Here is a 20,256-nt window from a genome sequence, read left to right on the forward strand (position 1 = left end):
CTGTCGAGAGCTGGGCCTTCTTGGAGTCGCGCTTTCTTGTATGCCGATTCTGACGAACGTGATCCTTCTTCAATTCCGCACCTTGAGCGAAGGCTTGGATGCTACACAAGCAAGACAAGACAAGAGGTAGAAAGGTGAACGACAGTGACCATTTTGGCGAGTTGGGGTCCTCGAGATCCAAGATCCGGTCAGAGCCGGCGCAACAGTTCCGGGCGCATTCAGGATGAGGTACGCGAAGGCAGGTCGCTGCGTGCTGCAACAGTGAAGAAGGGCAACAGGCATGTCATGCCAGGAGCCACGTCCTATCTAGCCAGAAAGGGTCCCCTATGATATCCTCGTGCAGTATTACTACCTCTCCAGTGAGCCCCTCGAACGGCCGTACCTTCTTTGGCTTCTTCGCCCTCAATGTCCTTGGCGGAACCTCCGCGGGACCTGGCAGCTCTTCCAGCGCATCCGAGCCCACCGTTTCAGGCCCGCTTACTGGCAGCGTCGCGCTTTTTCCCTCATCCAGTCCGACGCGACCTGGCTGGCCTTTCGATGAGGAAGTTACCGGGACGGCGAACGTCGATGCCTCTGGCATGTCGGTCGCACTGCCCGCTCCGCTACTACTTGGCTCAGCAGGTGCGGATCGTACGAGCGTACTGCCCTTGCGAAACATTGGCGAGAGGTTATTGTAATTGATACCGAATTGCGAGAACAGCATTTCATTCTTGGCTTTCGAGTCGGTCCCCTGAGATTGTCAGCTGTGCCGTTCCCTCACGCATAGTGTAGATTGACAATGAACAGCTGAGCGGTACAGGGAGGACGTGACGAGGGATGTCGAACTGGTCTGACTCACCTGGAGCGCCTTGTTCGTATCAGTCGTGCTCATGCCGCTCTGCACCAGCGCCCAGAAACAGGTATTATACAGGTTATTGATATGGGCTACAACTCGTCAGCTCACGCTTGCTGCGACCATGCGAAGCACGTAACTCACTATCAGCCTGTCTCCACGAAAAGTAGTCCCTGACTTCTCGCTCGGACGGGTAGAGAACAACCCGCGAGTCGAAGGTCGGCGGATACTTGAGTGGTCGGTCCGGGAGGTACTGGGACCAGTAGAACACGTACGCCGAGGTGAAGAGGGAGCAGACCGTTGAGTTGATCTTGCTACTGGTGTCAGCTGCATGGTCTCGGCGTGCTGGGCGCTACCAGATGACTTAACGGACCTTCGACGTCGATTGTAGAGATTTGAGGATCGGCGGATCAGGAAGCTAGTCTATCAGTCTCAGCTATATCCTTATTTCTTATCGCGGTAAGGTAGTCACCTGAACTCATCGCTCTCCCCGAAGGCAAGCACCACGTCCGACAAGTCATCCATCACCGCCCTCGCTGCGCGGTTCATGAGGTCCAATGCGGGTACATCGTTAGGTTTAGTGAATCCATGAGCGTCAGAAAATCTACTTTCTTCAGCTTGAACCTTGTGATCAGGACTCCGGCGCTGGGAGTCGTTCCAAGTCTACATAGCTGAGAGAGACTGACTTGTGAAAACCTCGACCGTCTATCCGGACGACAATGTAGGTGTTGGGTATGAGCGGGTCGGGTAGCTCAAAGTTCCGGACGTATTCGAAGCGAGACTTCGCCATATTGTCTTGAGCCTTCGAAGCAGCCGCGTCGACTGTACAGAGGGCTGCTTTGCCTGTAGGTAGTGGATGTATATAAGGTGGTAGACACAGCTGTTGACACCTGTTGGCCTGTTGACAGCTCGCTGTGACTTTCTTTAGCTGGACAAAGTCAATTTCCCACGATTGCTTCCAGCCAAAAGTTCAGATCGACCGCCAGCTGAGTTTCGCACACATGCACCTCTCTACTGACCTTACATCCACCCAACACATCCATAGCGCAGAGGCAGCGCCAATTAGCGTCAACACACAGAGCCAAATTACTCGGCGTCATCGGACAATCCACCTCAAATCCATCCCGGTCCTGGCCAACCCGCCTCAAGCAAAATGTCCCGACCCACCCTCCGCTCTGCCCTCCGGCCCCTTATCTCCTCCCCCACCCCCGCTTCCTCCTCTACTCTTCCCCTCTCCCGTCCAGCATCCACAGCCTCCGCCTGGCCATCCAAAACGCACCTCTCACGCCGGTCCACACCTACCCACCCCAACCCCCTTCCTGCGCTCTACCCAAAACGTGTCGTCCTCTCGGACGGATCCACCTTCACCGCGCACCTCACCGCCCCTTCGCCAGCGACCATCCGGCTCACGCGGGACGTGACCAACAACCCGATCTGGGCGCCGGGGACGGAGAAGCGGGGTCTTGGGGAAGGCGCGGAGGAAGGGAGAGTGGGGAGATTCAGACGGCGGTTCGAGGGGTTGTCGGGAGAGGCGGAGGGGCTGGGGGATGGGGAAGGGGAGGTTGCTGCGGAGAGTGGGGAGGGAGGGAAGAAGGAGCCCAAGAAGAGGGCGTTTGCAGAGACGGATCTGGAGTGGATGAGCGAGGGGGCGATAGAGGAGAAGGTGGGCGCTGGGAAGCCAAAGGGGAAGAGATAGGCTTAGGGGATCGTAGGGTAGTAGAGGAGAACATCGTAGGACTGTTCGGTCTTTGTAGCTTGATACATTCAACTAGATTGGATCTTCACACAGACTGATTATTTACAAACACGTTCCCCCTCGGATCCCAATCCTCATAGAAGCCTCGACGACTTCCCGCAATAGTCTGAGCTCTCGTACCCACTCTCCCCATCCACATCATCCTCTTCCTCCTCTGCCGCCCCTGCTCCATACGCAGCCATGTGCGATCTCGACCCAGAGCCAGAGGCGCCCACACCTCGATCGTCCCGCTCCACCTTTGGCTTCTTCTCGCGCGGGATGGCCTTCTTGTCCTCGTTCGGGTCGATCACGTCGTCAGGGTCCATAAAGTGCTGTCCGAGGATCTTGTTCATCCTACATGTCAGCTAAGATCCGTGCGAGGAGCTGCCAGCTGTCTCTGATAGGTCAAGATATAGGGACTCACGTGAACATGTGTAGCCTGTCAGTGTGGAAGACGGCCCGCATCCTCTCATCGCACATGATGTATCGCTTGTCGGAGGGGTCCTGGAGGTCCCGCTCTTTGACGTACTCCCATATCCGCTTGACGGTCTGCGGTCTTGACAGAGTTGGCTCGTCAACAAGCGAGGAGAGGGCGTCACTGAAAGTCAGCCCTACAGTTCAACGAAACCCGCCTCAGCTGACATTGCTCTTCTCTACCGCCCTGATCGATAGTGCGTCCATGCACTTCCCAATCAGAGACCAGCACCCTCACAATCGACCCCTGAGACCCAACTCACCTCAATATCAACTCCTTATTGAACGCCCCGCCACCGCCCGCCTTCCGCTTCTTCTTCTCTCCACCCTCTTCGCCTCCCTCCCCATCACTCCCACTCCCCACCACTGCCCTACTCTTCCTCTTGACAGGCGTCTTTCTCTTCTTCTTCGGCTTGGGCCCGCCTGCGCCCGTACTCCGACTCGCGCGCCCCGAGTTCAACCCATCATACTCCCGCTGGAGCCGCTCCGCCATTTCCGCGTCCGTCTCCTCCTTGACTGGCGCATACTCCGCTTTGACTTCCCGCTTGACCTTGGGCTTGACGTCGAGCAGGGGGATGGGCTGGGAGGAGGGTGCATAGGTCGGCGTTTCGGAACGCGCGGCCGCGTGCCGGTTCGAGGCAGGGGGACGGGAGGAGGAGGCGGTGGCTGCGGGAGCGGGGCCGGTGGTGAGGCGGTCGTAGATGTCGCTGATCTGGAGTGTCAGGTGTAGTTCTGATGACCGGACTGATGCGTCCCGGGGAGTGCACAGTCATCAGTCAGGATGACTCACCACCTCATCAATCTCCTTTCGCGCAGCCTTCACCTCCCGCTCGTCCGCTCCGAGACTGACCAGCTCCTTCCGGATAGCCTTGGCCGAGCTAGAGGATCAGCATGGCCCCTCCCTTACATCTTTTTTCAGACGCAGAGCATACGCACACTGTAGACAGGTCACTTTTGCTCAAGATAGACTTGATTTGAGGAAGGAGACTCTTCGCGAGGGCCTTGTCGCGTCAGCCTTGTGCACACTCGTTGCGCTCATTTCTCGGTAGCAGCTTACCGCCATGTTGATGAGTGTATGATGTTGTACGTAGCGACAAGCGCTTGGTGGGTCTAAGCTAGTGGATGTAGGGTTGGATGGCGAAAGACAAGGCTGGTAGATGGTCCCAAGCCAGGCACCATCGTCATTTCGCTCAACTTCGGCGCAGACCGAAAGCGGCTCGCAAAGCGTTTCGTTTGCGCAGTGCGAAGGGGTATGCTTGGTAGAGTGAACGACGGCGATACAGAGACCCTCATAGGCAGTCTGGCTATGTCCAGTGCATAGATACAAAGCTACAAGAAGAAGGTCCGCCTCGAAACCTCCATCTTGGGCTTCCACTTCCACTCATACTCCTGCTCCTCATCCAGCGCGGGTATGCCCAGCTCCTCCCTCGTCGGCGCTTTCGTCCTCCCCGCAGCGGTCCCAATCTCCTTCATCGCCGCGTCCTCATCCATCGCCTCATCTTCATCCGGCACTGTCGCCTCCTCTCCATCCTCCGCGTCCTCCTCCCCATCTCCGCGCGCACCGCCCGGTATCCGCCCATCCGCTGCTGTAACAGCTGGCAGGCCTTTCCGCATCCATCGAAGTTTGAGCGTAAAGCGCGGCCCGATCTCTTGGAGGGTCGCCTTGGTAACGCTCTCGAATTGATATCGGTGTCGCCGGAAGAAGAGGAAATCGCGCTGATTGTGAAGGGTGACCACTTGTCGGCCGCGGAATTGGGGTTGTGGGGGGAAGAGGGCACCGAAGAGTCTGCCGACAGAGTGACCGAGGAGAGTGGTGAAGTTGTTGAGGATCAGTTCGGCTGCTAGATTAGCGGTGTCTACGAGGAGAGTATGGAAGAAGGATATGGTTGAGGAGAGAGACATACGGGAATGAGGTGTGGGTCTGGCATGCTTATAGATCTTCTTGCCAAGCACCATACTCGTCAGCTTGAAGTATGCCGTTGGTCCAGCCGGGAGCGACATGATTGTTATTGCGTCTATCTATGAGCTCGCGCTCCCACTCTTCCTGACCGCAGGCAGGATAGCGACTCACTAGCGATCTTGTGATCCTCGTTCACCACGCAAACAGCTTTGAACCCCCTCTTGGCCGCCCATCTCGCCACACGCCCGATCTCGAATCCTTTCCCCTTTGGACGCTTGAAGAACTCTCCGCCCGGGAAGATCCCCTTCAAGTCCTCGCAGAACGCATAGGTATCCTTACATGGCGAAGGAGAGGTGGTGATCATGATCCGTGGTGGGGGACCTGGTGGGAGTGTAGGCTGGGAAGGGAGGGCGGTAGGGTCCACGGCGGGCTCGTCGGATGTTGCCCCAACCTCCCCTTCTTCTGGCGCAAAGGCGGAGACGACAGGTACAGGTTGGGCGGGGAGTCGCGAGGGACCCGCCTGTGGAGTCTCATCTTCCTCCTCCTCGTCATCCTCCTCGTCAGAGTCCTCCATGTCCTCATCCTCCTCGTCCTCTTCGTCATCGTCGCCCTCGCCGTTAAGGCGACGGCTCGCTTCAGCTGCCTTCTCCGCGGCTGCACGCAGAGTCGCCGGGTCCGCAGTGAGGTAGGAGGAAGAGTCGTACACTCTTGTATTGTCGATAGTCCGAGGGATGTTCTTCGCTAGTCGTTCCTAGCCGGTCAGTCCTGGCTCCGGCACCATGGTCTTCAGCACGCCGATAAGAGGACATACCCTCTTGAGCTCCGCGCCTCCATCTTTTGACTTCTCAGCTTTTCTTATCTATCTTTATCAGCTGTGATGTCCCCCTTGGTCGACCTGACAGCTGATAGGGCCGATACGCCGGCTATCTGCACGCGACTCATAAGTAGGAGAAGCTCAGCTCACCTCCATCCGCCTCTTGAGCTTGACCTGCTCCTTCTCCCGCTTAGTCTTGCGGTGTATTTCTGACCGCTTGTGAGCATTCTTGATCTTTCCCTCGGGCGCCATGGTGGGTATAGCAGCTAATAGCTGCTGATGATCTTGCTATAGTCGATGATAGATACACTCTTCTGCCATTGCAGCAAGTGGACAAGTAAATCTTGCCTTTACGTCACTGATTAGGGCCTCTCGAATTCCACGTCATTGCCCTTCGCCACCCCATTGCCTTCACAACAAGAGAAAAGTAAGGCGCGTCCTATCCCTAGTCAATTCTACCTTCCTCCATCGTACACTATACAGCTACACACTATGCCAGCCGCAGCATTCGCTCCCACAAAGAGACCGATCTCTAGGATCAACAGCATGAAGCGCGACTGGGAAGAAGAGGAGGAACAGGCGGTACCATGGTCGCAGAGTCCACCACGGTACGTCAAGCTTCCACCCGGGCTTCGCTCGCCGCGCAGGAGACGCAGCTGACCCTTCAGAGTTGGCCGAAAAGGCGCCCTCCCCACCCGCGAACCCTCCCCTCCACCCATGCAAGACCCCCTCGAGACCGCCGCGGACCGAAGAAGAAAGGCCATCCTGGCCGCCATGTCGGGCGACCAGAACTCTGCGCCGCCGACCAAGTCGGCCAGTGCGCCGGCCAGACCCGTCGCTGGCTCGTCTAATTCGTCTCGCTCGACAACGGGGTCGTCCACTACGGCTGTAGGGACGAGCAGTAGTGCCCGAGCGCCGCTGCGGGAGGTGCAGGAGTTGCCAAGTTTGACGGCTGCGTGGGGGGGGGACAAGAAGCGGTCGATGCCGTGGGAGGGAGACCAGTAAGCTTCTCCGTGCCTGTGAAGCGCATGCTGGCCGCACCTGACCTGACAGACCAAACAAGAAGCCCGTCCGGACCACATCGAGCAAGAGCAACAAGTCAGACGCGAGCACGGGGGCGATGAATATCGTACAAAAGATATCGCTCAGTCTGGAGCAGCAGAAGGTGTTGACGTTGGTGGTACAAGAGGGCAAGAACATCTTCTTCACGGGTTCAGCAGGTACGTCGCTTCCTCTCGAGTTGATGGGTGGCACCAGCCAGCCACGGGAAAGATATGAGAAGCGAGCCGAAGCGGAAGGCTGCCTGATATTCCCATGCGAGGACGGGGAATTAGGAGAGGGGCGGAAGAGCTGGGAGCGGGTGCGAGATCGATCTCGTGGTCGTCGTCTGCGAAATGCTAGATTCCAGACATAATGTTGAATCAAAGCTGACCTCTAGGAACCGGCAAATCCGTCCTTCTCCGTGAGATCATCAAGAATCTTCGACAAAAGCACGTCAAAGCGCCCGATGCTGTCGCCGTTACCGCCTCGACAGGTATCGCCGCGTGCAACATCGGCGGTGTCACACTGCACTCGTTTGGCGGGGCGGGGCTGTGTCTTGAGCCGGTGGACGTGCTGGTGTCCAAGATCAAGAAGAATAAGAAGGCAGCGGCGAGGTGGTTGCGGACAAAGGTGTTGATCATCGACGAGTGTGAGTTGGCGATAACGGACATTTGTGATCGTACATACAGCTGACTCTACAGTGTCAATGGTGGACGGCGAACTCTTCGACAAGTTTTGCAAGATCGGCCAAAAGATGCGCAAGAACGAGAAACCCTTCGGCGGGATCCAGGTCATTGTCACTGGCGATTTCTTCCAGCTTCCACCGGTCACCAAGGGCGGCAAGTCACCAAAATTCTGCTTTGACGCGGCGACATGGAAGGAGACGATCAGCATGGAGGTGAATCTTACAAAGGTGTTCAGGCAGAAGGATCAGAGTGAGTTTGAAACTCCACTGTGGCCGCAGTGCGTCAAAACTGACAATCAGCCTTTGTCAACATGCTGAACGAGATGCGATTCGGTCGTATGTCTCAGGACACCATCGCGCGGTTTAAGGCACTCAACCGCCCGCTCAAATTCGACGACGATATTCAGCCAACGGAGCTCTTCCCGCGCCGCGAGGACGTCGAGCGGTCCAATACATTCCGGCTCAACGCGCTCGATGCTGAGACCCAAACTTACACCGCCAGCGACACAGGGGCAGTCACCGACCCGGTACAGCGTGAGAAGATGCTCGCCAATTTCATGGCGCTTCAACAACTCGAGCTAAGGGTCGGCGCCCAGGTCATGCTCATCAAGAACGTCGATGAGCAGCTCGTCAACGGGTCGATCGGCAAAGTCATGGGCTTCGTTCACAAGGCGCTCTTCACGACCGACTTGCAGGGGCGGTGGATGCCCGAGGGAGATTTGGCGGATTTGGAGGAGAATGAGAGGGAGAAGCGAGAGCGGTTACGCGAGATGCTTTTGGCCAGGGCGTCAAGCTCGATGAAAGTACTACCTGTGGTGGAATTCAGGGTACCGGGCGGGACAAGGCACATGTTGGTGGAGCACGATACGTTTAAAAATGAGCTGCCGAATGGGGAAGTGCAGGTGCAAAGGTCTCAGGTGAGTTCGAGCGACTTTAACGTTACGATATCTAGCTGACTTCATAGCTACCTCTCATCCTTTCCTGGGCGATGTCGATACATAAAAGCCAGTAAGTCTCCCTTCTGATCCACGAGCTTGGGGCGTAGCTGACGTTATTAGGGGACAAAGTATGTCAAAAATAGCTCTGAATCTTTACCGTGCATTCTAGCTAACCCAGATCAGCGTTAGAACGAGTCAAGGTCGACCTCGGCAAGGTGTTCGAGAAGGGCCAAGCGTACGTTGCGCTGTCGCGAGCAACGTCCCTCGAGGGGCTGCAGGTCATGGGTTTCAGTGGCGATAAGGTGAGCTGCGTTATTTCCTGTGGAGTCGTTGTGGTCATAGTTGAACATCCGTAGGTGCAGGCGCACCCGAGGGTGGAAATATGGTCTCGTAACCTCAGAGACCTCAATACTGTCTGAGGGTTTTCGGGCTGGATGTCCAGGAGCGACGGTGGGTTCATGTGCAGGCGGGGTACGTGGCTGTGTGTAGAGGGGCCGACGGCGAGCGAGCAGAGTCATGTCATCTCGGATAGGGTCGGGGAGTTGGGATTGGACACTGTGTAGTAGTGGCGTATGCCTCTCGGAGGCTTCTGTGTATACTGGGATAGACTTATGCGTGCGATGCATGCTCATGTAGCTATGTGACATTTCAGATCGAGCGGCCAGTACTGTATACAACTATGACACCCTATACCCTCAGTACATACAGTTACCACACCTCAGACCCTCGGTCAGATCGTCCCGCCCCGTGATTGGCTCCCCTGTCCTCGCCCTGAGCAGCTCCTCCCACAGACCCATGACCCGCCTCTTTGCGTCTCTCTTCACTTGCTCCGGCGCGAACGATAGGCGATGGAGGGACCGCTGGCCGCGCTGATATGGAGATGATCCGGCCTTGAGCGGTGGCGTCGGGGGTAGGTCATACGGTGTATATGAACTTTCGAAATGTGATTGCAGATCCGAGATGAGAGGTAGTATGGGAGCTGGGACGTCTTCGGGGTGGCCATACCGAGCCGTGGCGATCCGGGCGGCCTCCCTCGCGGCGAGAAAATACGCTTCAGCAGCCTGCTGGTCCTTGATGAAGTAGCGGGTAGTGATGATTGTCCGCCGCGTCCTTGCCGCTCGAGGAGGAGGAGTGGCAGGAAGGAGGGCAGGCGTGGCTGATAGGGTAGACCGCCGCAGAGGAGATGCTGGACGTAGCTGGCCTCCGGGAAGATCCGGAACTGCCTCAGAAGGACGGGATATGCGAAGGGCCGCGAGTCGGCACAGCAAGAACGTTGGGGCCGGATCGTGAGATAGCGCTGCACGGTCAGCTAAGGAGAACACACGTTTGCAAATGCATTTGCGCTAACCAACTCACGGTCTCGACTGGGCGCAACATTCTCCTTGTCCCCCTCACTGTCAAGCTCGCCGCCTCCGTATATTGTTGGCTGGTGCCTTTGCTTGGTCGGGGTCTTGGACGCCAGAGTGGGGAGCTCGTCCGCAAGAGAGATAATGTTGCAGAATGGGTCGAGATTACAGCTTTTGGGGCCAAGAGGGATGCGCGCCACCTGGTCCGACGGACGTAGTCCTGGAGCTCTGACGGTCATCTTTGCTCGAGATCGCTGAGGTCGCTGGGAGTACTGCCGCGTTGCCGATGGATACGAGAGAGATAAAGCTGAGCAAGGTGTACGGGGAACATACGAGGAATCGCACCCATTGCACCAGATCTGGGTTGGGAAGTGGTCAATCAACCTTCGACACATGCCAACAGATACCCGCCTCCTTTGGTCTTTGCGCGTTTCAGCGCAAAGCTTATCGTACATCCAGTCGATACGAGCGCCGCTTCGCCTGGAGGACTCGCCATCTCTACTCGCCCGTCTGCATGAGAAGGCCCTTCCTCTCATTGCCACGCGATGAGGTGGCGGGCTGAGTCAGGCCATGCGGCCGCCCCAAACGGTATCACCGGAAACGCCAATAGTCGCGAGCGTGGACTCCAAGCGTTCGGGCTCAGGAACAAGTCCAATCGTCAGATGGTCAACCTCTAAGATTTCGGATCAACACCGATCTCTTGCGTCAAGTAAACCACTAGTCTAGCAAGTCCCGATTGGGCATATCTGTCAAAATAACAAATCAAGATGTCTTTAGGCCAAAAACCAAGAGCCAGTATCCATCAGGGGAAAGGGATCAGACCAGGTCAATAAGCCCGATAGACGGAAGCGCTTCGGTTGTCCACTGCAGGGGAATCGCTGGGCCTTACAGAGGAACAAGGCTACGAGCCGGAGAGAGTAGGTAGGATGCGAGGGGTTGATCATCATCTTTTGGCACTGGACACTGAGACTCTGTGACGAGGCTATGTATCCAGCTTCTACGGGACGCTGCCATTCCCCGCCGCCGGACTCGCCGCCCTAGGGGGCTGGCGACAGCTTGTGATCAGTATGAATCATCTGAAACATGCCGTGACTCACTTGAAACGAGATCGCTGATTGAGCGAAACCCATAACGCCGCAATTCTCCGTGTCAAGAAGGCCGCGAAATCGAAGTTGGTTGGATCCTCTGGATTCTGTCGCGAGCCGAAATTCTACCTCGCTTTACCCTTCGTCAACCATCTTTGTGGACCCATCTCACTTGAGGGGCATGTAGCCTCCGCCTTCGGTCTCGTACTCCGCACCGAGAGCCGCTCCAACATCCGGTTTCTACTGACTCAGCGCTCCTCATCCCGGCTCCGACTGACCCATCCTCACCCTTTCGCACCTATCCTACACCTTCACCATCCACTCCACCCCGCCACACAAACACGCCCCTTTATTCAAGTACGCCGCTCCACCAATGAGCGGGTCGGACTGGGAAAGAGGGGCCAGAATCACGCCGGCCGTCGTAACTAGACGGCTTCGCTCAATTTCCTGATCACTGGGGGCCTTTAGTCGGGCGCTTGGGGTCATTGGGCCTAGCCCCCTTGTTCCTTGTCTTCGGGCAAGGGTGGGGGAGGGCTGCAGGGAGAGGGCGATATATCTTGTCACGAAGGATCCGCTTGGGAGTTGGGGATTTGAGGATGGACTTGAAGGTAGCAGGACTGAGGCAAAAGTAGTCCGCCGGTGACTTTCTCATATATCGTAGATCAGACGATGCATTCTCCCTTCCTCTTGCTCCAGGCCGGTACAGGCCCATGTCTTGCTGTGGTGCTCCAGCGTGTGCGACTGTCCAACATGCCTATCAGCTGATGGTCATCTTCTGCTCTAATCCGCTAGCAAGTCCGCTTTGGTTGGGGAGTGCTCGTGATCGGCCGAGTAATGACCAAGCCGTCGTGATGAGATATGGTGGGTAAGGCACTGCACGTTCATTTTGGCCCTACCTAGGTCCCGACGCTGTGAGGGAGGACTTACACAGCGCTGTCACCTTCTTGCGTACCCCCAATGGATACGCTACGCACCCCTCATGTCGTGACATTCGGAGGCACGCCTGTATCCATATACCGCATGTAATCGGCTATCTTCCACCCCTCCCTCGGGTTCGGCGCCAGCTGCTTCGCCGCCTGTGCTGCCTTGACCTCCTCCATCTCCCCCTCTTCCCCAAAGAGATCATCATCCTCTTCATCCTTCTTCTCCCCATCCTCCTCTCCCTCGGCAGCATCCACCCTCATCCCCCACTCATACTCCTCACTAGCGCTCTCCAACGCCCCCCTAAGCCCCTCGGCAATCTTCATCTCCCGCTCCAGTCTCGATTTTAGGCCACTCATGATCCGCCCTAGATCCATTTCGCCTAGCCCCCGCAGCTCTTCCTTGCCCTTCCATTCGCGCCGGGCGAGCAGTTCGGCCTGGGCGTCCGAGACGGCAGGTAGAGACTGGGTGTTGATCACTTGGAAGAACGCCTCGGGAGCTATGGGGTCCGCAGATGCCGGAAGGGGATTGAGGGGGTGGACGATGTATCGCTCGAGAGCGGGACGGGGGTCGGGTGGGGCACGGGGGACGCCTGTTCGGACGGGAGGTGCGGGTGCAGGTTGGGCGAGGTAGGTTGAGAGCGCATTGATCCGCCCAAGGAGGAGAGAGTAACGCTGAAGTAAGGTTCCCCTACGACTATAAGCTATCTCCCGGGCGAAGGCAAGAGGCGTACCAGTTCGGCATGGACCCGTTGGCGGCGCCCTGGCCCAAGAGGTTCTTGAACGCGTCAATGTCATTGATCGTCGTTGTCAGACGGGGTATGAGCGACTGGATCGCGCTGCTGGGGATATGCGGCGCAGTAGGGGGTACGTAGCGATCCCCTCCGAGAGATGGGCGGACCTGCATCGCGCGACCCGGGAAGCCAGTGAGAGAGTGGCGGAGGGCTTGGTGATGCTGATTGTAGGACCGCCGACGAGTCCGAGCGAGTGGACTGCTTCTCTGACACGCTAGAAGGGGCTGGGTCGAGTCGTAGGCGCGGCTTGTATCGCGCTCTATGGTCGAGTGAGAGAGGCGGTTGAGCGAGCGAAACCTCCACTTTCCAAAGTCAACATTTCCACAACACATTCCTCGAGTGTACATCCTTCCTCTCACCATCATCTGTCGGCCATGCAACAACTCCTCAGTAAGTCCACAGCACCTCGCTGAGCCTTATCCCTGCCTCATGCTGATGCCTAGACCCCTTCGCGCAGAAATACCCCGAGGCGAACGAAGGCTCCTTCCAGACCGAAGCGGCAGCCATCAATTTCAATCCGTCTGGACCATACGCGGGGCACTATCTCGCCGCGGGGAACTTTGACGGGACTGTCAATGTCTGGGACGTCGAGACCAGGGGTGTGGCTAGGACGCTGAGAGGACATGTGAAGGCTGTAGGAGGACTGAGGTGTGTCGACCCGTCCTAATGCTGCAGCCACCGGGGTTCGAGCTGACTGGGTAGCTGGTCCAGGAATAACCGGTACCTCTTGACCGCCTCGCTCGACTCGACATGTATCGTCTGGGACCTATCTGTCCTCCCTCAGCCCTCTTTACGGCCTACCAATCCCCTCGGCGCCGGTTCCTCGACTGCAAGCTCCTCACACCAGCGAGTAGCAACCATCAGGCTGGACGCTCCCGTCGCTACCGCGCAGTTCCACCCTCGTACGACGCTCGTCGTACTCGCCACGTTGACATGCAACGAGATTGTGCTGATTGATCGGCGAAAGGGCGGTGGGAAGTGGGTATTGCAAGATATCACAGAGGCGGAGGTTGGACAGGCCGGCGATGAGGATGAAGCGGAGGGATCGCAGAAGAAGTGCGTTCCTTCTTTCTTGCTTTGGCTGATGAGCTATGGCCAGGGCGCTCGCTGATCTGTCAGGGGAGCACTTTGCTGCGCCAGCTTCTCACCTTGCGGCTCTCGGATATACGCCGGGACGACCAAGGGGAAGATCCTGACGATAGATCCTGTTACTCGCTATGTATGTCCCGCCAGCCTGGGACACAAACACTGCTGACCCAAGTAGGTAACACACCGACTACCAGTCACTGGCTCTGCTATCCGATCAATCATATTTGATGCTTCGGGCCGGTATGTCCCCTCCATCTACTGTAGTACTGCAGTCCCAGCTGAGCCCCAGACATCTCCTCACGTCCGCAACGGACCGCGCACTCCGCCTTCTGTCCGTCTCACCTGACTCGGGCGCCCTCACCGCCTCTCATCGATTCCAAGACCAGGTCAACAGAACACCATGGCACGCTATAGGCTTCAACCCCGATAGCGAGCTCGTGATGGGCGGAGCGGGGCACAAGGCGGCGCATAACATCTTTGTCTGGGACAGGGAGTCGGGAGTATTGTTAAAGGTTCTGGAAGGGCCGAAGGAGTCTCTGGGTGACTGCGAGGTGAGCTGTGTGGAACCTGTAGATGTGGACCAGAGCTGATGCACCTAGTGGCACCCTACAAGACCGATCATCGCGTCCACTACAACGTCGGGAGACGTGCAGATCTGGCAGACGACCGCGCCGGACAACTGGGCGGCATTTGCGCCAGGTTTCGAGGAGCTGGAGGAGAATGTAGAGTACGACGAGCGGGAGGACGAGTTTGATATCGTAAATCCCAGCTGATATGCGCTCCCGTGCACGGGAACATCACTAGCTGACACCGCTCAGGAGGACGAATCTGAGCTCACCCGCCGAAAAGACCTGGAAGAAGATATAGATATCGACATTATGCGGAAAGATGACTCGTACCCGCGACGACCAGACCCTATCATCTCCCTCCCACCCAAACCGGCCGGCGCGGCTACACCGACAGACGAGAAGATGATAGCAGCCGAGGCGGAGAGGGATCAGGCGGTGAAGCTGGCGAGGGTCGTATATGACTGGGTCGGAGGCGCCGAGGGGGCCGGGGATGGCGATACATGGGAGGGGTTCTATCTCAGCTTGGACCTGATAAGTCCTGATCCAGAGCTGGAGGCCCTGTCTGTAGAATGATGCACTATAAAGAGCACTATAGCGCTGCATCAACATGGGCAATATAGATCCGTCTACTAGATATACCTCGTTCTGGGACGCCTATCTACCGAAAGTAAAGTAAAAAGAAGGGTACAAACGAAGCACTACCGACTAAATGAGTGTAATGTGTTATATGGATCGGCCCTATCAGAATGTCCTCCCCCTTCTCTCTTCCACCAGATCCCGTGACCCAGATACCCAAAGATTGCGACGAGCTCATACCCACCCGCCTACTTTGGCCTTTCCGCCCGCCGCAGGAGCGGCACCGCCATGATACCCCGAGTATGGGTCGACCGAGTACTGTCCGCTTGGCGCCCTGTACCCGCCCGACTCATCCTCCTGCCCAGCGTGAGCGGAGAGATACGGATCGTTTCCGTATGCCCCTGCACCGTACTGTGGTCCGGCCGATGCGCCGCTGTGCACCTCGCCCGCCACTCCCCACTCCCCACTGACCTGCCGCCCTGCGCCACCCTCGACCGACCGACGATCCAAGTAATTTGGGTCGTTTGGCGTCGATAATTCCTCCTGATACTCCCAGCTCGACTCGCCGGCGGAGGTGGGTGGCTCAAGCGATGTGCGCTGGCCGTACCCGCCACCCGTAGATCTGGTAGGCGACAATGAAGCGCCACCCGCCTCGAGCCGCTTCTGCTCGGCCGCAAGGGCAAGCGGACTCGGCTTGTTGGGACGCCACCGAGTCATTGGGTCCGCCTGATCCCGCGCCACCTTGCTTTCTGCGAGCTCGACGCGTTTTGCGCCACGCGAGTTGGATTTGGGAGCGGAAACGGGAGCGGCGAGGGCGATAGCGGCGGGACCGTTTGGCTTGTACTCCTCCACGTGGTCCTCCTCGGCGGGTACGAAGGGGTCTGTCGCGGGGGCGGCGCCGTACGCGTCAATTCCGGGCTGAACAGGGTGCTGGCCGTATTGGTCGTACTGCGCGTACTGGTCGTGCGCGTACTGGGGCTGACCACCGTACGCCTGACCCTGACCTTGGCCGGGGTAGGTCTGTCCGCCGGGCGCGTGCGGCTGAGGCTGGCCGTATCCGTATTCTTTGGACAGGGTGGGAAGTGGAGGAACAGGAGGGATGGAGCCGGGTAATCCGCCGATATCCTTCTCCTTGTCGCTGAGTCCGGATCGGCCGCCTGTTGGGCGACTTCCAGAGATGGAAGGACGGGAAGTGGCATTGGAATTGCCGCGCTTTTTGTTTTGACGCTTTTGACGCGCTTCCCATCGACGCTAGCAGGTCAGCTGGGTCCCAGGCACTTCATCGTCGAGGTCTGTCGAGCTCACCTTTTGCTCCCTCGTACGTCTGCGCTGATACCACCAGTATCCGAACGCGCCGAGAAGCGCCAACGCCATCCCACCAATCAACGCCGGTACCGCCACAGCTACCGGGAACGCGCTGCTGGACGAGCTGGACGAGCCCGTTGGCGCGGAAATACCGGTCGACGCAACGACAGTCTGGGTGACGATGGACGCTTGGCGAGGGACGAGGTTGTTTTCGACGTCGTTGTTAGGGGAAGAGGGGGTCGAGAGGAAGGGGAGCGGGGCGGGGGTGATTTGAGGTGATGGAGACATGGTGATAGATGCGAGATGCTGATGCGTCAGTCTGGGTATCGAATGTGGTTATGACAGAGCAGGTGAAGACGAAGGATGAGGAACGCCCTGCCAGACGACGCCGCGAAACGTTCGTATGGCATGGGGATCAAAGGAGATCCACCACTGATCCGCCGATCAAAGGAGTCCTTGCCGCGGTCCGCCGAGTGTGTTTGCCGCTCAGACTGCTCGCTCCACACTCCCGCCAAAGACCACCTTTTCTCTGCTCCCAGTCGTTCCCGGTCAACGACCCTTATGCTAGCTAGCCTCCCGCGCCATCGATCAACTCATACTTCCCCTTCGCCCGCGAAGCCAGTTCCTTCTTCGATGGCCGGGCTCAACATACCTTGTCTTAGATGATGGTGTCACGCAGCAAAGCGGTCCTCAAGGGGGCAGGGTATGACAGATCAAGCGTAATGGTCCTTGAAGCCCAGCTGAAGGTTTGTGTCGCCGGGAAAAAAGAGTGTCGAGGACGCGTCGATTCCTGATTGACCGTCCGATCTTGGAGCCACAGACGAGCAGTGAAGAAAGGAGCGTGGAGGGTCGAGCCGTGGGTCGCAAATCGACAAAGAGGGATATTCTGGAGATAAGAGGTGAAGGAGAAGACACACGCGCCAAGGTAAGGCTAAGTAAGGGGACGTGCGAGGAGCAAGGGGGTTTGCGCGTTTCGTAATTTTGTTTGTTTTGAACGTTGTCTTTGGTGACGGCAGTAAGGGCGTGGGAGGGTCGGGTTGCAGCTTCGAGTTGGGCACAGGGATGAAGAGGGTGGGTATGGGTAGGTAGAAGAGTAGTCGATGCTATGCACAGCACGATACGCGCCAGATGCAGCAGCTTTGCAGTCGCGCTTGCGGGCACCGGCCAAACATGGGAATTTACCCCGGGACCTTCCCCACCCGAGGTTTCGGCCCATCCGGTGGGACATCTCGACTGACGCGGTCGATGTCAGCTGAAATGGCTGTGACAGATCTATCGTGTCTCCTCTATATGTGAGAGCATGCAGCAAGCGCAATTGAGAGTCATGGGCAGAGAGCTATGAGATAAGAATGCATAAAGCACTCTGGATCCCCTCGCAGAAGTGCCCAGAATTCCAGCCAAACCATGTTCAAGATATGCGCAAAAGTGTGCAGAGGGTCCTCTACATGACGATTCGGGGCTCGGTGATGCTGCTCGAGATCTGTCTGATCAGCTGGAACCTCGCGGAAAGGGATCATATACTCACGCTCTTGTGCGGCAGGACAGACGCTCCGTTAACGTACAGCTCGTCCTTGATCGTCACATCGTCACCGAGAACCGTGATGTTCTCCACGCGAGTCTGGATGTCAGCTGTTTACCACTCGTCAGAGCAAAGCCCAACTCACCCATCTACCGACATTGCTGTTCCAGCCAACAATACTGTTCGCGATCCACGCATGATCCCTGACCACCGCGTTGCTCATAATGACACATCGCTGGAGACGGACACCCGCGCCAATCTTCACACCGGGACCAATGACGACGTTGGGGCCGAGGACGGCGGTAGGGTCGATTTCTGCGGTCTGAGATGTTAGCCGACGCTCTGACTCTGTAGTAGAGAGCGGGCTTGAGCTTACAGGGTCGACAAGGACGTTACCGCCGTACACCCACTTGTTCTTTGCGGGGTCGGTGAGGAGGGGCGAGTGGGTTGCGGTAAGGTGGGAGAGGTAGAGGCAGGTACCTGCCAAATCAGCCAGGACTATGTTTGCCAATGAGATCACGACGTACCCAAGATGAAATCCTTTGGCTGTCCGACATCCATCCAGAAGCCAGCGAGATCGTAAGAGTGCAATTGTCCGTCGGCAGCGATCTCGGGGAAGATCTCCTTTTCGATGGAAGTCGGTCGGAGCTACATGTCAGCTGCTGAAACAATCGTCAAGTCGCGATCACTTAAGCTCACCTCGATACGGTTCAGGATGCTAGGGTTGAACATGTAGATACCGGCGTTGATACGGTTTCCGACGAATTCGACGGGCTTCTCGACGAACCGGTCAATGACGGTGCTTCCGGGCTTGGTGACCACGACACCGTATGCTGAGGGCTCCGCGACTTTAGTGACCTATAGTTGTGAGCTGAGTACGGACAACGCCAGACCTCGATGCAGCTCACCATGATGGATCCCTCGGCGCCGTGGGCGATGTGGAAGTCACTGCTTGTCAGCTCTGTGCACCGAACAATAGGCAGGTCAGCTCACCGGAAAGCCTCGAAGGGATATGTGCAGGTGACGTCCGAGTTAAGGACAAAGAATGGGGTGTCGTCCTTGCCCAAGATATCACGAGCGAGGGCGAGCGGGCCGGCTGATGGGATCAGCTACTGTCCCCCCTTTCGCCCAGACGCCGAAAGTCTGTCCCTTTCCGCTTCTGCACACACAGCTCGACGGGACTCACCAGTGCCAAGGGGTTCTGTTTCCACCGAGAAGTGAATGTTGATGCCGAACTCTTCTTCTGACTTTTTTAGGACCGACACCATGACCTCGGGACGGTAGTTGACAGCGAGGACGATATCCTTTACGCCGGCCTTGACAAGGGCCTCGATCTGGTGCAAGCTGTACATGGTGAGCTAGGTCCAGGCGCGCAATAATCATCGCTGCTCAGCAGAGGCCACGCGAAGGAGGGCGCGTCGGACATACATCATAGCCTGGACCATCAGCTCTGGAACGCGTTCCCGCGGATGGAGCCCAACATACCTTGTTACAGAACTCGACAAGGGGTTTGGGCCATGACAGCTGGCCTAATCAGCTCTATTCCAGCGTATTACAAAGACTGCAGCCTCGGCGCGCAAGCTCAACTCACAGTCAAGGGCCTAAGACGTGTACCGAAACCGCCGACAAGAATCAGAGCGTACTAGGGGATAAGCTGGAGCTCGACTGCGCACTGAACGTCCACAAGGCGCTGCGCTGGACTCATCTTCATTTTTGCGAGAAAAGGAGTGTGGGGTAAGGGATCGTGAGGTGTTGAGCTGAGGTGTAAGGCTGCCTAGTACTGTTTGAGATAAGAGATGGACGTGATGAACTTTTGCTGCTCGACACGTTCAATCTGATCTCTCTCTTCGCTTCACACATCGCGTCGTACATAGCAGATTCAGGGTAAATCCGCCAGCGCCGCTCCCGAGCCGCAGCACCAGCCGGATCAGGGAAAATCAATTTTAGCCTTGTCCGAAAAGCGGAAAAATAAACCGGAATCGGACACAAGCAGCGGGATCCGCCGCCTGTCGATCTATTTCCTTGGCTGTACTAACGGATGATTTATCCCAAGATTTCCAGCGTCCGTTGGCTCGGCTTGTCTCTGCGGCGATTTTTCACTCTATCCTCACCTTCACCATACCCACCTCACCCACACTCACACCAAGATGCGTATCGAAAAGTGCTACTTCTGCTCCACAAACGTCTACCCCGGGAACGGGAACATGTTTGTCAGAAATGACGCCAAATGTTTCCGGTTCTGTGGGTCCAAGTGCCACAAGAACTTCAAGATGAAGCGGAACCCGAGGAAGGTCAGGTGGACCAAGGCGTTCAGGAGGGCAAATGGCAAAGAGATGGTCATTGTGAGTTGTCCTACTGGCGTGGATCGGCACTTTGAAAGGCGAGAGCCCCAGTTGTGGTCGGGTGGACGGTGTTGGTGGCAAAGGCATTGGTCGAGTTGGGCGGGCTGGAGATACAGCTTGGTCATCCAATCCAGGAGAACCGGCGCTGACGATTAGGACTCCACCTTTGAGTTTGAGAAGCGCAGAAACGTCCCCGTCCGATACGACCGAGAGCTTGTCGCCACAACGCTCAAGGCGATGGAACGGGTACAGGAGATCCGGGCAAAGCGAGAAAAGGCATTCTGGAAGAACC

The 20,256-nt window shown here is 57.2% G+C and overlaps 9 protein-coding genes across 9 annotated transcripts; 3 read left to right on the forward strand and 6 right to left on the reverse strand.

The window, feature by feature from the left end:
- Positions 1–283: 283 nt before the first annotated feature.
- Positions 284–1,622, reverse strand: MKK02DRAFT_37385 (tRNA guanylyltransferase; the record flags this gene model as incomplete). The annotated part of the gene is made up of 7 exons (XM_053089640.1): positions 284–382; positions 551–730; positions 839–924; positions 977–1,146; positions 1,206–1,250; positions 1,305–1,436; positions 1,519–1,622. 7 exons carry the CDS (start codon positions 1,620–1,622, stop codon positions 284–286), a joined length of 816 nt encoding a protein of 271 aa, XP_052946863.1.
- A 363-nt stretch (positions 1,623–1,985) lies between these two features.
- Positions 1,986–2,528, forward strand: MKK02DRAFT_34129 (uncharacterized protein; the record flags this gene model as incomplete). The annotated part of the gene is made up of 1 exon (XM_053088856.1): positions 1,986–2,528. One exon carries the CDS (start codon positions 1,986–1,988, stop codon positions 2,526–2,528), a length of 543 nt encoding a protein of 180 aa, XP_052946864.1.
- A 1,842-nt stretch (positions 2,529–4,370) lies between these two features.
- MKK02DRAFT_27545 (putative nucleolar protein) lies at positions 4,371–6,007 on the reverse strand (the record flags this gene model as incomplete). The annotated part of the gene is made up of 6 exons (XM_053087367.1): positions 4,371–4,879; positions 4,946–5,056; positions 5,113–5,403; positions 5,458–5,692; positions 5,753–5,800; positions 5,906–6,007. The coding sequence occupies 6 exons, from the start codon at positions 6,005–6,007 to the stop codon at positions 4,371–4,373; spliced, it is 1,296 nt and encodes a 431-aa protein (XP_052946865.1).
- A 240-nt stretch (positions 6,008–6,247) lies between these two features.
- MKK02DRAFT_24493 (putative DNA repair and recombination protein pif1, mitochondrial precursor) lies at positions 6,248–8,838 on the forward strand (the record flags this gene model as incomplete). The annotated part of the gene is made up of 9 exons (XM_053086901.1): positions 6,248–6,363; positions 6,424–6,756; positions 6,809–6,975; positions 7,194–7,445; positions 7,498–7,731; positions 7,782–8,398; positions 8,446–8,489; positions 8,598–8,721; positions 8,776–8,838. The coding sequence occupies 9 exons, from the start codon at positions 6,248–6,250 to the stop codon at positions 8,836–8,838; spliced, it is 1,950 nt and encodes a 649-aa protein (XP_052946866.1).
- A 276-nt stretch (positions 8,839–9,114) lies between these two features.
- On the reverse strand, positions 9,115–10,004 carry MKK02DRAFT_45798 (uncharacterized protein; the record flags this gene model as incomplete). Its single annotated transcript, XM_053093616.1, has 2 exons — positions 9,115–9,716; positions 9,776–10,004. The coding sequence occupies 2 exons, from the start codon at positions 10,002–10,004 to the stop codon at positions 9,115–9,117; spliced, it is 831 nt and encodes a 276-aa protein (XP_052946867.1).
- Positions 10,005–11,827: 1,823 nt separating this feature from the next.
- On the reverse strand, positions 11,828–12,677 carry MKK02DRAFT_45799 (uncharacterized protein; the record flags this gene model as incomplete). Its single annotated transcript, XM_053093617.1, has 2 exons — positions 11,828–12,461; positions 12,505–12,677. The coding sequence occupies 2 exons, from the start codon at positions 12,675–12,677 to the stop codon at positions 11,828–11,830; spliced, it is 807 nt and encodes a 268-aa protein (XP_052946868.1).
- Positions 12,678–12,938: 261 nt separating this feature from the next.
- Positions 12,939–14,795, forward strand: MKK02DRAFT_45800 (WD40-repeat-containing domain protein; the record flags this gene model as incomplete). The annotated part of the gene is made up of 8 exons (XM_053093618.1): positions 12,939–12,954; positions 13,008–13,212; positions 13,267–13,620; positions 13,684–13,783; positions 13,829–13,893; positions 13,943–14,204; positions 14,253–14,411; positions 14,472–14,795. The coding sequence occupies 8 exons, from the start codon at positions 12,939–12,941 to the stop codon at positions 14,793–14,795; spliced, it is 1,485 nt and encodes a 494-aa protein (XP_052946869.1).
- Positions 14,796–15,032: 237 nt separating this feature from the next.
- MKK02DRAFT_45801 (uncharacterized protein) lies at positions 15,033–16,391 on the reverse strand (the record flags this gene model as incomplete). Its single annotated transcript, XM_053093619.1, has 2 exons — positions 15,033–16,049; positions 16,104–16,391. 2 exons carry the CDS (start codon positions 16,389–16,391, stop codon positions 15,033–15,035), a joined length of 1,305 nt encoding a protein of 434 aa, XP_052946870.1.
- Positions 16,392–17,544: 1,153 nt separating this feature from the next.
- On the reverse strand, positions 17,545–20,051 carry MKK02DRAFT_37388 (nucleotide-diphospho-sugar transferase; the record flags this gene model as incomplete). The annotated part of the gene is made up of 12 exons (XM_053089641.1): positions 17,545–17,583; positions 17,629–17,721; positions 17,768–17,944; positions 17,999–18,102; positions 18,150–18,270; positions 18,322–18,480; positions 18,531–18,570; positions 18,616–18,718; positions 18,809–18,980; positions 19,108–19,146; positions 19,214–19,264; positions 19,995–20,051. 12 exons carry the CDS (start codon positions 20,049–20,051, stop codon positions 17,545–17,547), a joined length of 1,155 nt encoding a protein of 384 aa, XP_052946871.1.
- Positions 20,052–20,256: the final 205 nt, after the last annotated feature.

Source organism: Dioszegia hungarica (assembly GCF_025882075.1).
Source record: "Dioszegia hungarica strain PDD-24b-2 chromosome Unknown MKK02contig_8, whole genome shotgun sequence".
In the NCBI taxonomy this organism is placed as follows: domain Eukaryota; kingdom Fungi; phylum Basidiomycota; class Tremellomycetes; order Tremellales; family Bulleribasidiaceae; genus Dioszegia; species Dioszegia hungarica.